This window comes from Physcomitrium patens, chromosome 9, assembly GCF_059467195.1.
Source record: "Physcomitrium patens ecotype Gransden chromosome 9, ASM5946719v1, whole genome shotgun sequence".
NCBI lineage: Eukaryota > Viridiplantae > Streptophyta > Bryopsida > Funariales > Funariaceae > Physcomitrium > Physcomitrium patens.
Genome location: NC_143418.1, coordinates 11,459,388 through 11,478,958, shown reverse-complemented (window position 1 = coordinate 11,478,958; position 19,571 = coordinate 11,459,388). Strand labels below are relative to the sequence as shown.

The 19,571-nt window shown below is 29.5% G+C and overlaps 1 protein-coding gene across 5 annotated transcripts; it reads left to right on the top strand.

The window, feature by feature from the left end:
- Positions 1-8,891: 8,891 nt before the first annotated feature.
- On the top strand, positions 8,892-13,292 carry LOC112287100 (aldehyde oxidase GLOX). Of its 5 annotated transcripts, none has more exons than XM_024529763.3 (6): positions 8,892-9,263; positions 9,956-10,235; positions 10,833-11,028; positions 11,145-11,773; positions 12,000-12,142; positions 12,247-13,292. In XM_024529763.3, exons 2-6 carry the CDS (start codon positions 9,992-9,994, stop codon positions 12,691-12,693), a joined length of 1,659 nt encoding a protein of 552 aa, XP_024385531.1. In that variant the 5' UTR covers positions 8,892-9,263; positions 9,956-9,991; the 3' UTR covers positions 12,694-13,292. The 5 variants fall into 5 exon arrangements, with proteins under 5 accessions (XP_024385531.1, XP_024385533.1, XP_024385530.1 ...); XM_024529765.3 differs by having other exon boundaries at positions 8,897-9,270; XM_024529762.3 differs by having other exon boundaries at positions 9,150-9,292.
- Positions 13,293-19,571: the final 6,279 nt, after the last annotated feature.

Below are 19,571 nucleotides of genomic sequence, written 5' to 3'. Positions count from 1 at the left end.
GTATTATATAAAGTCTTTTTTGAAAATGTATAAAATATTTGGCCATAGAAAAAAGGTTTTTATACCAATAAATAAATAAATATATTATAATCAAGTGCTAGTTTTTAAAATTTTAAAATTTTAAATAAATTAAAAAATATATTTTTTTAGATTTTAATCATAATTAGAAAAAAATTGTATTGATTAAGTAGTAAAAAAATAGTATTGATTTAGTAGAAAAATATCTTTTTTAAATATATAAAATGTCCTTCTAATAGCAAGAGAGCTATCCAAAAATCTCAGTAATAGTTGATTGCATATTATAAATAAAATTCTAATATTTAATTCATACATATTAAATATCTATCAATTTAAAGATAAAAACTAAAAATATATAATATCATTATTTAGTATGTTAAAATTTATTTTTTAAAACCTTAATACATATTTGGATCTTTCATCAAATATAATACTACTTTAAGATATATATATATATATATATATATATATATATTCATATATATATATATAAATTATTTCTTTGTTTGAAAAAATTCTTGTATAAGATGTCAAAAAATATGTCATTGATTAGATGATCCAAACCCACAATAATAAATTTATAAGAGTTTGAGATTATTAGATCTATATAAATCCTATTGAAACAAATAACTATAATTTTTTTGGAATAAATTAAGGCCAAAGTGGTCTAAATGATTGATAGTATAGGATCTTTACCTAAAAACAAGTCTTGTGTAATAAAATTAATGCTTTGAAAATATTTTATATTTGAAGCTACCAAAAATCTTTTAAAATAAGATCTACAATTTTATTGCACCCAAAATATTTTTTTGCATAGAAGTTGGAATCTACTTAAATTTTATATAATTACTTTAGGTATTTTGAAATGTATAAATTTGTTTTATAATTATATTTTTTAAATATCTTAATAGAATTAGAAGAATATTTTGTTTAATACAAATTAGAAGAATTTTTTTTTTTAATACAAATTAGAAGAAAATTCTGTTTTTATGAGCTTAGTAAAAATCAAATAAAGATAATGATATAAAAGACTCGATTTTTTTATGATTAGAGTAGATTCGGATTAAATTAGAAGTGCATTCTTCATAATACCACGATTCTTCTAACATATCTATTATAATAAGAATTTCTATGTTGTAGATCTTATTATTATTATTATTATTATTCTTGATTACTAAGATTTTTTTCAAATAAAATTTATTTAGTTTTTTTATTTACTATTTGCATCTATTTATAATTAAATTATATCTAATAAAAAATTTAATATACCTATTTACATAAAAAAATATTTTAGATTAACCTAAATTATATAAAATAAGAATTAAAGTAAATTATGTATTGTAATGTGAATAAAGTTGTAATTTAATAGGAAATTTAAATAGATATTTGAAAATATTTTACAAATTCCAAAAAAATGTGACATCATGTACAATACTCAAAATTATCCAATCCTTAATAGTTGCAAAATGATTCTAAAAACCTAATTACAATCTATTGGTTGATATGACATATTCCTAAGTATCTACAGAAGTTGTGCATTATATATATATATATATATATATATATTAGCAGAATATCATGTATCTTTTATTTTTTGCAATATAATGCAAATATGTTGCTAATATTCTTTTATATCCTAATAATAATGTACGTTTTTTTTCCAAATAAAATATAAAAGAATCATCTAAATATCCACATAATAAATAATATATTAAACACTAAAAAGTAATTGGTTTATTTGTTAGTCCAAAAATATGAAAATATATTCAAAATGGCCATATTTAATTTACAATATAATCTTTTAATCATTTATTTTTACATTATGCTATTTATTATATGGTCTTTGTAAATCTATTCTAATTTAGATCTTAACTTTACTCAGTCAAAAAATCTACTCATTAATGGCAAAAGAATATTTTTTTTTATTTTTTTTTATGGTCTATTTATTGAATCTACAACAGTGTATATATATTTGCAAGGATTTTTTTTTTTTTTTTTTTTTTTTTTTTTTTTTCACAAAGAGAATTGATATATCTACATAAGATCTTGAATGCTTAAAAAATTTGCAATTTATGCGTGAATATATTCTTTAAAGACAATCAATTTGTTCTGCAATAAGTTGTGAATTGATTCAAATCATGATTGCACTCTTTTTTAAAGGTCAATTATGCAATCATAATGTCAGTATTTTAACATTATACATATTATTAGATATATCTTATTGATTTTTTTACTATTTAAAGATTAATTTACAACCTCATCTTAAGTAATAACTTAGTGTTGTATTAATAGCAAATGTATCATTGTGTCTTGTATCTTATATACTTTTTTTTGATTAAATAAGTAGGAGTTTGAATTTTTGAAGCATAAGACACGTTTCTTGTCTTGACATTTTTTCAAATGAATTAAGAAATAATTTACAACTATAAGATATCTAATTTATTCAAGGTTGTACTTTTCTTATCACAATAATTCTACAATAATCGGATTGATTTAAAAATTTATAATATTAAACATTTGACTCCTATTTATTTGTGTAACTACTTCTATCAGTACAATTTTTCAAATAACATCTCTTAAAGATATAAAATATTTGTTTATTCATTTATTTTTACTAACAATATCTTGTAACACTTGAATTTTTTTTTATTAAACAAAAAGCATAAGTTCAGATTAGGCAAAGGTAGAGGCTCTATATATTTTAAGATCCTAAAAAAATTTGTTTTACAAAATATAGAGAGGATTTAAAAGACAATGCATGGCCTTTATAAGATGGTGTATAAGAATATACTCGTATAGTATTTGATATTGTTAGATTTTTAAATATTATTTATTTTTTAATTTTTTTTATTGTTTTTTCTATTTTAAAGAGAATATTGAGTAATATCTTATAGTTCTCTACAATTTAGATACACTCCTTTTTCTTAATTCTGAATTCTTTCTTGCTTTATAAGAAGTTCAAATTGTAAAACATTAATTTATATATCTTTAATATTTTAATATTTATTTATATTAGTAGGAGTATTTTTTATAGAAGTCTAAAAGCATTAATGTATTACAATATGAGATTCTAATTAAAACTAAAAAAAAAAGTAAATTGTTGCATTTAATAGAAAAATGATTTATTTGACTCAATATTAAGGATTACAGAAGTTAATGATAATTTGTTTATATCATTTTTTAATCAGTAAAATTAATCAAATAATAGATAAAACATTATTTTACTTAGTGCCAATTATTAGTTGAAAACATTATGAAGCATATGTAGATATGGACCAATTTCTTTACTGTTAAAGTAGGATTTCATTAATTGATGTATAAATTAGGATATATTTTCTTTTTGTGTATGAGTTAAAATTTGGCCAAAATAGCATCCAAATTTTCTAATATCAGATTTTATTAAAAAATTAGAAATAAAAATAAGTATATTGAATAAAAATTTATTAAATATAATTTAAAATTCTTAGATTGGATAATTTAAAAGTTAGAATTTACTAAGAGGTTGTAATTGACTGATAATTTTTTAAAATTTGGCTCTAATAGCTTCAAATTTCTTTGGAAGAATATCTATTAATTTCCTAGTTGGTGTGATTGTATTGGTATGAATTACCTAATGTGGTGCACTTAATAAAAAAATAAAAAAAATACTCGTCATCTTTGTGTCTACTTAATTAGTCATACCTTTCTTAGATTGAAATAATAGACAAAGTTAATCCAAAACAAGCATCAATTCTCTCATTTGTTTTTACATGTAAGATATGATATTTTTAATGTCCAATAATTATATTATCATTAGAGAAACTTAAGAATTTCTATACATGAAGAAAATGAAAAAAAAGTAATATTTAATAAAAAATATTAATCTAGAAGACAATGATCTATAATTTAAAAGCTCTTTAATGGGTAGAAAATAAAACATTTTTTTATCAAAAAAAGATTAGGCTTTGATATTTTGTATATTAGTCTTTAATTTTTTTTAAAAATAAACATCTCAAAAACACTTTCAAAAGAATATATTATTAATTTTTTTATATATTATTAATTGGTTAAAGAACATATAAAATATCAAATAAAAAAAAATTAAAATAACCATTAAAAATTAAAAGAAACTAAAGTCTTAAATCAAGATTTGAATGTAAAAAAGCATTAAAGATACCAAGAATGGTCTCAATCTTGCCTCTATATATACTATCTATCATTTTAAGATTTATAAAATTTTCTTGTAGACTACAAATTTAGGGCCTAAACATCTAAGTTTTAAGTTGCTTCTAGACTAGCTTCCTAAAAGTAAGCAATTTAGAGAATAAGTTTCAATAGCTAGGTGATATATTAAAAATAAAATAAAAATTCAAGTAATATATATATATATATATATATATATATATATTTTAATAATTTTAAGTAAGATATCATCTATCTAATATGTCTTTACCAATTTCTACTTCATTCTAATTATTTAAATTTTAAAGGCATTTTATACTGTATAATTTTTTTATAAAAAATATTTTTTTATACTATATAAAAATAAAATTATTTACATATTCAAATATTAATAACTTAAATAGAAGCTATTAAAATCATTAAAAAATAAAAAAACTTAGATAAGCCATATTAAATTAAAAATGGTAAGAAATCTTATCTTTGGTATTTACAAGGTCTAGTACTTTAATTCAAATGACATCATTTTTTGTTAGTATTGGATCAATATTTTTCATATTATTATTTTTTCAATTAATATCATTTTAGATTAAGTCTTATTGTATTTGTATTTTGATACAACTCTTTATCATATTTCTAATACAAATGATATAAGAATTTATAGATAAGTAAAATCATATATAAATTTAAACTGAATAAAAATATAAACTAATAGAAACATATCAGGTTAACAACCAGCTAATAGGAAAAAAGGAAATAATTGTAAATTAATTTGTTGAGACAAGAGATTGAAAAATTTAAATTCATATATAAAAGGTAGAATTAACAATACTATCTTTGATAAGTTGCACCATCAAAGAAAAAAAACCAATAATTTTATTGTAGATTATTTAAAAAAATATCATTAATTAGTGGATATATAATTGATTTATTCAATAACTTATGAAGTTTTGTAAACTATCGAATTAGTATACGGATTAAGACTACTAGGTGTATCATTAAAAAAAATAATACAATTCAACCATTTCATGCATAATATCTTTGAATTTAGATTTTTCAGAATAAAAAATATAATTAGAATGTGAAAGAGATAAAAGTTAGTATTAAAGAATAGAGAGAGAAGGTGAAGATAAGTAAGACAAAAGAATTACTGCAAAGTAAAAACAAAAAAATCTCACCAAATTAGTAATAAAAATAGACAAATTGTCACCAAAAAAATTAAAAAAACATTTTCTAATATCCAATTCAATTTTTAAAAGAAGTAATCACTATATAATTTCTTATATTTTTTAATGATCTCAATTTTTTAAAATATGAACAAAAAATAAAGCTTCTACTTTTTCTTAGTTCTATTATTTTATAAATGACAAGAATTAGTTAACAAATAATAAATAAGGTATATTAACAAGGCCTAGAAACATTTTGTGTGATAAATTCGTTAAAAATTTCTTTAAAATTAATGTAAAATAATATAAAAAGATATCCATAAAAAATAAGAAAAAAATTAAAAAATTACAAGTTTAATTTGGTCAATCTTTTGTATCTTATGGGAAAAAAAATCATAATCATAAAAACCAAAATAATTTAGATGATTTTAAAATTTAAAAGAAAAATACGTAATTTCTATTAATAGCTAAATATTCTTTTAGTTCCAAACATATACTTACAACATGGATGCTCTAAAATAAACAATTGCATTAGTGGACTAGTAAAGTAGACATTTTAAAAATTCTTTAAAGTAAAAAAAATTTAAAAACATATATATATATATAACTGGTAAAATTTTATCTAAAAAAACCCACAAATTTAAGTAGTTTTATCATTCTATTTTGACAACTCAGAGTTGCTCGTTTAACAAAAAATCTGCAAATTTAAAAAATGATGCATGCTTAACTAGCACCAATGACTGTTTAAGTGTAGAAGACTAACAATGATAGCGCAATATCATCTTTAATTTATTTCAAACCAATTACATCATACATTGGTAATAATATTATTATTATGAATAAATAAATAAATAAATAAATAAATAAATAAATCTATTTGTAACAAAGTTCAAACAAGAATTAAAGATTTAATAGATTTTGGTAGTTTAAAATAATGTCAATTTAATTTTAGAAATTTACTAATTAAGATAAATTAATGTATTTTTTAAAAATTTGAATTTTAAATTTCAAAGTAAATTTCAAAATAAATATTAGTTAAAAGATAAAACTATTTTAAATAATCATATGATCTAATGAAGAATTCAAAAGAAAATTTTCAAAAGAATGGGCCAGCTAAAATATAGAACATGGTTAAATACACAATCAAATTGCAAAATAATAACATGATTTGATATTGCAAATACAAACAATTACATCATGTCAAGGAAAAAATAGTGTCTTTAAAAAGTTCTCCTTTAAGTAGAAGCAATTAAATCTTATTTGTTTTACTAGATCTAATAGAGGATTAAGTCTTTTTTTGAATGGATGATGGTATGACTTTAATGTATATATTGATGTCTTTTAAAACGATTTGGTTGTTTTCAATAAAATATGAGATAATGATTTATTTCCAATCTATTACTTAATTTGATTTAGAACAAGAAGAAAAAAAAGTAAAAATTAGAGCACAAATAAGGAAATGAGAGAAGGTCAATAAGATCAACTTATGACCTAAAAAATAGTAGAAGAAGGTAGAGATTTTCTAAATGGACTTTACAAGCATATTGAATTGCCTTATTGACATGAATTAATCATCTAGACTTGAGATACTTGATTTTATTGAAGAATTTGTTACCTAATTAAGTTAGGCATTAACAACAAAATAAATCTTATAATGAATAAACTTATTTACTAAGACAGAAATAAATATAAAACATGATTGATATTGAGTACTTTAAGTAAAATCTAAATATGCAATGGCTAATTTAATTCATGATTTATATCTATATATATATATATATATATATATTTGTCAACCTAAAGTTTCAATATTTGAAATATAATATTTTAGTTGTGATGTTATATATACATACACACTTTACTTATTTGTTGTAATATATTTTGATTTAGTTTATTTATTTCTAATTTTTAAAATCTTAAAGTGATATGTGTGTATATATTAATTATACTAAATTTAATTTTTTTGTATTATAATTTAAAAAAAAGTCATAGGACTTCAAGTGCCATTTTGAAAGAAAATAATATTATAAAATGTATAAACTATTTAGAGTTATAAACTCTCTGTTTGATTAATTATAAATTTTATTTAGAGTTATTTTTTCATTTAAAGTATTTTAATTGTAATTTATTTGATTTTTTATTTCCTTATCTCTTGTAGGTTGGCAAATTCATATTAATATTTTGACTTAATAAAAAAACATTTGTATTCTTTTTCCCTTCTATTATTTAAATATAACTATTGATTTGTGACCTGTATATGATGTATGTACAAATATAATAATTTTCATAGTTTATAAATCAGATGTACTAGCAGGTGACTTTGAATGTCAGATGAGAATTTTGGATGTTTCAAGAATAATACATGTCTAAAATGTTTTTTACTTATTCATATTGATTATATTGATTACAATGCAAAGCCATCTATAGCTAAATATGTTTACTTTTCCTTTCACTATGATTGACTGTGTTTTAATTTTGGAATTTCATAATAAATGATTTCTTGATATAAAACACACGATTTTCAAGGAATATTTACAAATATAAAATGCAGAAAAATACCACTTTTTAGTATTTTTCATTCCGCACACTTATGGTCTAATTATTAATTTCCTACAAATCATTACTTAACGCCATAGATTGTCATCAGTATTGCCAAAATATTAAACCCATAAGAAGATCATCAAATTTTCACCTTCTTTCAATAAAACACGCTAGAATTTCTTTTTTAAAAACAACATAAGAAATGAAAGTTAAATAAGGGATGTGGTCAAATAAATCAACAAGCAATTGAGTTGACAACAACATTCTGTTAAGGAATCTATAACAACAACAACAACAACTACCATACAAAAGGGGTCTACAAACCACTCACTTCAAGCTTAGTTTGCCTCCTCTATAAAATAAAATAAAATACACAAATAATTTCTATAATAGAGAGAGACACACCTTCCACTCCCTCCGTGAGATGGTTCCTTGCTCCAACGAATCCCCACAGCTAGACCACCATTCATCCAAATCCATCCGAAATTCATCCGACATTCATCGACGACCCCTCTTGGTCGTCCTCAAGTCTCACGAGTACAATTCCGCTCGTAGAATCGTCACCTAAAAGGCGTCACGCCTTGGTGGATGAGGTTTCCAATGTGCCGCGCGTCGGCGGCAATCAACGTCGTCGTAGGAGGAGTGGACGTGAGGGAGTGTGTATGATGGACGCTGCTGCTGCTTTACACCCAATAATAGTCGAGGGCCTTTTCCGTGAAGGGCGGTCTAAAGCAGGAGTAGTCGTCGTCATCGTCGCTTTGAGTCGTCTCCAGCTTTCGGAGACCAGCTCGATGGAGGCCCAGAGGGCAAAGAAGAAGAAGAAAAGCCCCGGCGGGTCTTGGCCTGTGATAGAGGCGAAGGGGGGAGGAGAGAGATGAAGTGCGACTTGGTCAATTCTCTATCCCGCTGCGCCCGGTGGTGGTTGATGCTTTTTGGCCAGCTTCACAGCCTCGGAGTCCCCACCGTGGATAGATCTCGCTCAACAACAATTGGGTCTGTTTTCTTCTCGACGCGATCACTGCGCTTTCACTTGAAAGCTGCTCCGCATGCCGTTTTCTCGCACGCTGTGTGGTTTGATGCACGTGGATCCTTCCTCGACGAGTGAACCCAACTCTAGAGCTGGTAGTCTGGCCCAGTTCCTAATTTATCGATTGCAGCTGACAAAATGCAGATTACTACGATCGAGGTGACACTTGTATCTATCTGCTGGTTGCAGCTGGAAATGAATTTCCGGGGGACCGGATCCTGGTGATGGTCACTGCGTGATGGACATATTCACAGTGTAGTCGAGATATTCTCAAGTTGCCGTTTGCGCTTCTTCGACGGAGTGATTTCTGCAACCAGAGAGTCGATCGCTTGCTGCTTCAATTCGAAGATTCGGTGAGACGTGGGTTCCTTCCTCTTTCATGGTGCGTTGATTGGCGGAATATGTTGGTAGTGCCCGGGCCCTGATCATCTCCAGTCTGAGCTGCTGTTGGAGCCAGCTGTGTTCCCTTTTGTCCCTTTTGCCCTTTAGCTGTTGCTCAGTCTTACGAGTAGCTTTTGTTTATTGCGTTCGTTCTTCAATCACAAGCTGCAATGATATTCAAGCCAAATTCCAGCTATGAAATTCTCTCTTCACGAGGTGACATTGGTTTATTGAGGATTGAGAAGTGTGATTTTTGAGTAGGGAGTTGATTGTAGACCTTCGGGGCATAGCAGCTTCTGAATTTGAGCTCAATACCGATTCATTCGCCTAGAGACGTTTCCGGCGTGTTCTCTTTGTCTTTTTCGTCTTTGTGTTACGGTATTGTGAAGCTTTGATTAGAGTCCGAGGTTTGCATCCCCCATACTAACCCACTCCTGCTCGTGAATTTGGCGAAATAGCTGTTATTCATCTATATGCCACCCCCGTGATCTTTCTAACTGAACCTCATCTTTCAAGTAGAGAAATCCGACGTGCCTGATATTGGACTTCTGTCCGATCGTTAGCCAATAATTCATTAGTTCTCTTGTCTTGGTTGGCGTCGCGCTCGAAAATTTTAAAGACTGGATCAGATACTTACATATCCGCCTTGATGGGGGTCTTGCAGTGGGGAAGCTTTCGGATTGGAGCAATCCAGGAATTTATGTCTCAAAGGATGAGGTTGATGTGGATACCGAACCAACAATGGCGTTGGATGAGAACTGCAGCGACTTTGGTGTTAATATGTTGGATTATCCCACAAGTAGCGCCTGCGCAAGATTTGGGAACCTGGGAGTTGCTTCTGGAAAACGCCGGGATTGCCTGCATGCACGCTGCGCTCACGCGCTTCGGAACTGTGGTGATGATTGACAGGACTGATATAGGCGCATCACAAATCGGTTTGCCAGGTGAGTGTTGAATCTTGTAAATTTCCTCGGTACGAGACCACAGCCTGTCAACGATATTAGACTCGAGACTATCACTACATGGATTGCGTGCGGGGCAAATTGAATTGCTGTCAGTGTGCCAGTGAGGATTATCCACTGAAAGTAGTCGCAATTGAGACACCGGATGACTGCCAACTGGAGTGACAGATTCTCATTGCGAATTCCGAATTTGTTGGTGGGTTTCGGATGCGTTGGCTTTCTTCTGTAGTTTGAGGATTGGCACCGACTATTTAAGTAATCACAGATGTTATTACGTCGCGTTTAATGCTTTGAAACCTTCCTCGTCATTGCGTGAAGCAAACTCCTCACTGCCATCGTCAGGAGCAGACGGGTCACATGAGCAAACCTATTACTAGTGCCTGGCCTGTTGGAGGAGTTAAATTCTCTACAGAGCTACGTTCGTTGTCAAGATAGTGGAGGCTTGATTCGTTTAGGACGCAGTGAGAAGCTAGTCACGGCAGTTTTAGAACGTTTGGTTGCCAAGGTTGCCTTTGCCAGCGATCAGTCGTCGCTATGCTTTTCTCTGACCTTGTACCTGATGTCAGTGTTTTGCTGCAGCGGGCGTTTGTAGAGACAGCGATGATTTGGTCCTCAAGCACGATTGCACCGCCCATTCAGTGGTTTTCGATCCGGTCACAAAAACTGTTCGGCCCCTCTTTCTTCAGACGGATCCCTGGTGCTCGTCGGGACAGTTCATGCCCGATGGATCTCTCATGCAAACGGGTGGGGACTTCGACGGCGTCAGAAAAATCAGGTCAATGGGTTATTATTCTTCCAATTTCTTCTTCAATTCCTACTTTCGTGGCTTGCTTCAAACATTTAAAGCGCATTCAAATGTTAATGTTGAACTCAGAGCTTGTGGGTGCTCAGAACGTTTGTACCGTGTGAGGCTTCTGGCATTTGCGACTGGGTGGAGTCGACCACACAAGAGCTGCAATCAGGGCGTTGGTACTCAACCAACCAACTTCTCCCCGACGGACGCCAAATTATCATCGGGGGCCGATCGGCGTTCAATTTAGAGTTTATCCCTCCAAATGCCAACGGCCCTCTTTACTTCCCCTTCCTCAACGCTACAAACGATGACCAGAACGATAACCTCTATCCTTATGTGCATCTTCTGCCGAGTGGTAATCTGTTCGTGTTCGCTAATCGGGATTCGATCGAGTACAACTATTTGACCGACACAGTCGTGAGGACGTTTCCACGGATTCCAGGAGAACCCCGGAATTACCCATCTGGAGGCTCTTCGGTTATGTTACCCCTTCTGGCATCGAATAATTTTTCCATAGTGGAGATTTTGGTGTGTGGCGGTGCACAGTATGGTGCATATTTGAATTCTGCTGCTCAAATGACATGCTCGAATACCTGTGGGAGAATGGTCGTCTCGGACCCTAACCCTACCTGGGCCATGGACGACATTATGCCGATTCCGAGGTGCATGGGAGACATGATACTTCTGCCAACACGAGATGTTATGATCATCAATGGCGCACAACAAGGTGTTCTACTACTCAAGAGCTTCTCAATTGTGCACCTAATCGCAAACTCATTCCTGAGAAAATCCACGTGAATACCCCGAGATTCTTGACCTTGGCAATTGAGTGTTGTGATTGTTTCGTAGCCACAATCTGGATCTCGATCATGAAAACTAACCAATTCTTTATGCGGTTGACAATTGGAAGGCTTCACAAATCTTACCCTTTGTGATTCGTTTCATGGAATTAGGGTCGCAAGGCTGGACGAATGCTATCAATCCCGCGTTCAGTCCGGTCCTATACTACACCTACGCGAGCCCTGGGTACCGGATGTTGACTATGGCGCCCACGACCATTGCCCGCATGTATCACTCGACGGCCAATCTGATGCAGGTCAGCCTACTGTAAAACTCTTCTCCTTTCGAAACCACATCATTTCTAGTCCCTTCGATGATACAATCCTGTATCTAACGACTTAGCCCTGGAGGTGTGCACAGGATGGCCGAATCTTCATAGCCGGTAGTAACCCCCACCAATTTTATGTTTTTGACGTCGATTACCCAACCGAGTTGAGATTGGAGGCCTTCTCGCCACATTATCTAGCCCCTTCGCACGACTTGCAGCGACCAACTGTCACGGTGTCGCCATTGCAGATCACATATAATACTCCGTTCACCGTTACTGTCTCAGCTCCTGTCACCTTAGCAGGTCCTCCGGAGATCAACCTCGTGAGCGCGCCGTTCTCCACCCATTCCTACCAACAAGGGCAGCGTGTGGTGAGCCTCGCCGTGTCTTCATCGGTGCAAATCGCCCTGGCGACCTTGTACCAGATCACCGCCGTGGCGCCGTGGGGCCCCACTCTGGCGCCTCCAGGGTACTACATGCTGTTTGCTGTCAACGAGGCCGTTCCTAGCACAGCCGTCTGGGTTCTGCTGTCGACGTGATCCCTCTACGTTCTATCCAGCATTCATAGCTATCTCTCCCAAACCATTCCTCCACACATTGCTATGGAGCAATAATGAGGAGGGAAATGCTACGTGCTGCACAAGCACAATTCTTTATCGCCGTGGAATGTCTGCATCTCATTTTTCCGAACACACAAGGACATGTGCAGAGGATCGACAATATGTGACTTGGGGTTCGATGGAATTGTGTCCCTCTGCAAATATTGAGATTGAGATTCAATTGCTAGTTTAAATGGAGTGCGAGGCAGGAAAGCACTGGAAAATGCTGTGCGGAAGAATTCGAAGTAGTGAACATTGGACCGAGTGGGAGAGATCATAATCTGGGAGCACCGAGTCGACGAATTTGCAAGCTCAGAGCGTGTTCGCAATGTACGGGTTTATGCATATCGTGCTCTTGATCTGAACCCGAAATCAAAAACACACTCTCTTGATCACCCGAAGTATCCATGATCCCTCCCCCACCCAATATAAAAATTATATATATGTATATATACTTATATTTATATTCATTGGTGCTAATATATATATATATATATATATATATATATGCAAATATAAATAAGAAGTTGTTAAATTGACCCATGTATTTACTAAATAACCCACGCATCCTAACCATTGTCAAAAAAATTCTCCATGCCTGGATCTGTATTGGTAAAAAAACCAATGAAAGAAATGGTTGCGTCAATTTAATAACTTCCTATATATAAATACAGTTTTGTGTGTATTGTGCATCATTCTGCGTGTCTTTGATGTGTTGATTGTGCACATCCTCTTTATTTGTTAATTTATATGCATGTCCTTTTTTCATACAAGTGTGTACACTTCAATAAATGTTAAGCAGTTTTTGTAAGTACTAAGGAATTCATGACTTGTGTCAAATTCATAACTATACTGCAAGGAACATTGGTTGCAAATCGAATAATACAAATGTTCATTGAATTTCAAAATTTAAGACATTTATTTGTTATGCAGAGATACATTATGGCTTTTTGTTAGAGTTGTTAACTTGAATAATATTTAACTATCATTTGTGAATTTGTGACAAAGCTTTTGTTGTTTTTATCATATTTCACATATTTACTAAATAATTCACTTAAGGTACTGTTAATATTCAAGTTTATATAAAGTAATTGCTATTTTAAAAATACAACATATTTTTTTGAATATATTGGAAATCTCTTAATACAAAAACACACAATAAAATGAAATAACAAGTAAACATATTTTCAATTTTGGATTTATATTATTTTAAAAGCATGTTTCTTAAAAAAAAAAATCATTCATTCCTTTAACACAAAAAGAAGAGTTCCACAACAAATGAACTTACACTTTAAATAAAATGACTAATTTGGATACATGGGCAAAAGTTATTAACCATCACATTTACTTTTTAAAATAAGTTCAATGATGGGTTAAGCTGGATTATGATTGTTAGAGTAAAAATCAATATAGTTTTGCATGAAATAAAAACTATTAAGATTGAAGAATTATAAATAGAGTTTTCAAATAAAATGAGGCTTGAATGATTTGTATAAATCTTTTAAATTGGTAATTTTCACAAATACAAATGTTCGTGCATTAGATAAGTATTGTAACAATAACAACACATGCTTCTATATTTAATCAAAGTTGGGCTCTTGTAATTTGATGGTAGAAATGCAACTTTTTAAAAATCATTTAAAATATCATTAAAATTTTAATAAAATCTAGTAATATATGTATATATATATATATATATATATAGATGCATGCAAGATTCAAGGTACCAAATAAAATAAATGAATACCAAATATAACATTTAAAACTATCAAGTAATCTGGGTTTAAAATGAATTACTTGTTGTAATCCAATTCATTAAAATATATTTTTTTTAATTCTATTTTCCTTTCTTTTCTTCATGTAAAAAATTGTATAATATACTTGGATACATAAACACACATATAACATTAAATTAACAAGTATTATAGTGGATGTATGAAACCAATTAAGATTTTGATAATCAAGGTTAGTTATGATTTAAAAGAGGGCTAGAAAGATCTCCTATAGCTTTCGTGTTCTCAATGGCATAGGATTGTACTTGAGTATGTTTATACATACACAAAATTATATATATATATATATATATAAATATATATTTAAAAAAAAATTTGATTTCTTCATGATTTCTTTTACCGAAGTTTAAGAGAGAGAGAGAGAGAATGAGCTGGGGTGCTCACATCTGAGGTTGGCCTTGGAGACAAGCAGCGGCAAAAAATCTTTGTCTCGCATGCTAAACTTGTCTGATTGCTGAGCAGCAGCAATTGAATTTCTCATTTCTGCAATTAACTTTCTCAAACCACATGAGCGGACAATCACAATGTTGAGACCACTTGAATTAAACAAACAGCAAAGGGCTAGGATGACGAGAAGGAGATTTTCACATTTGCACTCAGTTGTGAGGCGAGTTTTTGTTATGACCAACACTTACAGCAAATGACACCATCATCAATGTGTAGGAATTGCAATATAAATCATGGATGACAAATACCTACACCTTGTGGACTATGATCACAATGTTTCTCTCAGATTTTATATGACTAAGATCTACTCGCAAATTAGCAATGCAACAATGAAACTTTCAAGAAGCTTATAGATATTAAGACCAAAACTTATTGTGTTTTAAGCTATTCAAATTGCCAATTTAGGATTATGCAATAGACCACAAAATGGAGCTTTTTCAATGTGATTAGGATTGGCTCTACTTTCATGCCACCACACACAACCTCAACAGTTGGATTATTATTGATATTATTATTAATGTTATTGTTATTTAGTAGCAATAAATATAAACTCTATTAAAAAGAAAATAATAATATGATGACAAGTTTATTAGATGAACAAAGTCTACTAACAAAAGACCTCATCTTATGACTTTATTCATCTTTCTACCATGTGAGTGTAGTCTTAATCCTAGACTTAACATGTGCAGTGTGGCATCACCTATATACTACATATGTTTATCCTCTTTTAATTTTTCAATTGAATTTTCTTCTATCCTAGATTGAGCAATGCTTTACATGGTATTAGAGTGCTAAAAGCAATAGGACTAAAAGTATTTTGGACTTAGACCTCTACTTGCAAACTGTATCTAAGATGAATTTAGAGGTTATATACAACACTAATTACTATAGATAAGAGTCTCTTGATAGGTTAACACAAGTAAAACAAAATAGGACCTCTAACATATGTGTCGACATGTACACAGACATTAATAGATCTAGAGACCATGTGCTTCCTAAGACATACCTCTTTATTAATATAGATAATTATTGCATGTAGTTATTTAGAATAAGAAACATTCTTAAGACAGATGACATTAAGCAATCGTGTATCACATCACTATTACTATTGTTGCACTCAATAGCAGAAGAGAGGAATTATAAATTAATACTAACAACATTCAATTACAATACTAAATAAACAACATTATACATTATATAATATTTTTTTGATCCTTATAAGTATTTGATGTACCTAAAAATAGAAATATAAAGCAAATAATAATATCTGAAATATATATCTCATTAATCAATTTTTTAGCATAAATAAAATAAAATAAAATAAAAATAGCATGAATATGGACGAGTATTTGATTGAAATGAAAGAAACTATCAATTTAGTAGAAGATGGAGGTGTACTATTACCAAAAGAAATGGTTGTATGGTATATTATAAAAAAACCTTTTAAAAGATAATAATGTCATCAAGCAAATGATACTTGGAAGTAACATTTTGACTTATATTGAACTAGAAATTAGAAAGTTGAATAAAGAGATATCTAAAAAGGTACAAAAGAGTGAAGAAAAAGAAAGCAAGGCTTTGTTAACTTTCAAGAACTCAAAAGACCATATGCTAGAGGAGTAAACTCAGATCAAAGAGAATGAACTAATAGATCTAACAACTATAGTCAAAATCATATCAATAGTAATAATTACTAACAATTGAAAAAATGCTTTTATCATCATGTTGGCATTAGCCATAGCAATAGTATAAATATCTTCTACAAATGGTGATATAGTGCCTACTATCACAATGGTAATATATACATGGGTATCAAATTTTACAAAGAGACTTTTTATCAAAATTACTTCTAGTAGAATTGCTTTATGGACTAAAAGACGAATATAGAATCTGATGTAGAAATTGTTATAAAAAAATTACATGATTTAAAATTGTACATGCATGATTATAATTCTAGGGCTTACATCAACAATGTTGAAGAATTTTTTGAGTGTAATTCCAATAATTACATAGTATAATCAAATCAGGATTTGTTAGAAGGCATATTATTAGTTGTTCAAAATCCTAAAGCTTTCTTTTGAAAAAATAAATCTACCTAAGATCTAACAAAATATAATACCATGGTTTCTTGATTCAAGTATATTTCACCATGTATTAAGATATCTATCTATTTTCTTGTCTCTTAAATCAAATAGTGGTACTAAAATTATCTAAGTAGGAGAGTATATATCTAGTATCATTGGATATGAAATATAGCCATTTGGCTTTCATTTGGAGAAATTCATAAGATTGATTGTGTTTTGTATTTACTTGACATTAATAAAAATTTATTGTCTATTGATTTCTTAATTGAAAGCACATTTTTTCTTATATTTCATAAAGGTACTTTTTTGATCAAAAATAAAATAAGGTACACATTAGTTATGGTGAACAAACAAATATATAATAGATTATATATGATGTTAGGAAATATGTTTTTAAATTGCTCTAAGGTCCAAAATCTAGAAGCGCACATTATAATTTCCATTCATGGTTTTTTGATACAATCAAAATTATCTACCTTGATATGGTACAATAGAGTTGGACATTTTAACTACTAGAGCATGCAACGTATGATAGACCATAATGCAGTCACATGCACACCACATCTCTCTATCAACAACATTCTTTGTAAAACATGTTTAAAATGGAAGCAAAGTAAGACCAAGATTCTTAAGAATAAGACCACTTCATCAACTTGTATATTATATCTAATACATATCAATGTATATTAATATTTTTAAGTAGAATCAAATGGTAGAAAAAAAATATTTATTATATTTATTAATGATTACTATAAAAAACTTTCATCTATTTTATGACAAAAAAATAAAAGCTTAAAAAAAAATTCTTTCAACAAACTATTAAATACTAATGTTGCCAAAAATTATTAGTTTTATAATGTGATAATGGTGGAAAATTAATCTTATGTAAATTTGATGATTATTATATACTATATGATATCTATTGTTAATTAATGCAACCATATACTTTACAATACAAAATCTAAGTAAAGAAATAAATCTATCCTAGAAATCATGTATTGTTTCTCATTGATTGCATACCATCTAAAATCTATAGGCTAAAATAAGATGCACATCATGTATTATCTTGAACTTACAATCAACAAAGAAACATCCAAGTAAAATCCTTGATACAATATTTTTAAGTCTAAAATTCAATGTTTCTTCACTAAAAATCTTTAGTTTGATTTTTTATATAGTGGACATAATACCTAACCAAGAAAAACTTGTTGACAGATTTAAGAGGCTTTTACATCTCAATAGAGATGATAGAATAAAAGACATGTGATGCTATGATTCAAACACATGCCATGTTTTCATATCCAAAGATGTGAGATTTTTAGATCATATGTCTTTTTCAATTCTCCAAGTACTAGATTCATATCATAATATATTACCTAGCTTCAAAATCTACAAAAATATGGCAATTAATATAGCATATGTCTAATCCAAGGAACAATTTACTGTCACCTAAGCTATACATAAACCAATATAAAATAATCCAATTAGAGAACATATCTTGTCCAATCGTCTCTTAAGTTTAGAATCTACATTAATCACTTCAATGCCATCAATTTAGCTTTTATAATTATTATTTTTTATATCCTTCATATATTCAACCTATATCAGTTAAAGAACATCAACTTGTAATTGTGTCATTAATTCACATGTCGCTTATATCTACTATATTTTAATTCCATTACTAAATCAAAATCCAACAGCTATCTTATATACATAATAACTATCTATAATTGGATCTCTTGAAATTTTTTATTAGCAGCATGAAAAAAAAGAATAAAACCAATTTTCTATAATGAAGTTGTCAAAGATAGTTATTGAGTATGTGCAATGAAGTTGGAGCTCTCTTTAATCATGGAAAATAATATTTAGATATTTATACTATTACTAACAAATATTTATCCAATAATTACAAAATAACTATTCAAAATTAATTTGGATATTAATGAAGGGCATCTGTGATATGAAGGCAACATAGTGTCAAAGACATGAATTAAAAGATGATGTATAAACCAATGAAATCCGTGTCAAAGAAAAAGTAACAAAATAGAAATAAGAAAGTACGTATATTAAAAAGAAACTGAAATGACTTATTGCCAAAAGATTAGAAAACTTGAGACTCTTGAAACTAGACTAGAAGCAAAAAAAGAGTTGATAGAGTGAAGAGGGCTTCACTCTTGTCTCTATATATACTATCTAACTAGGGGCTACATGGTGATGTTCTATAGGACCTCCAATATAAGTTGACTTTATAAGATACATGCTTTGACTTACAAGGCGAGTTTTTCTATGTGTGGGCCACATAATTACCTTAATCTTCAAGCTAACAACATGTGTGGCACATGGTCAACTTATTGACCACTTTTCTAATCCAAAAAGTCAATTATAGTCACCTATAAAGTCAAAACAATGTCTATGAAGCTTTTAAGAAGCTTTTATAGAAGATATTATAGAATTAATTTATTTTTATCTACTTCTATTTACTTCTACCTATTTA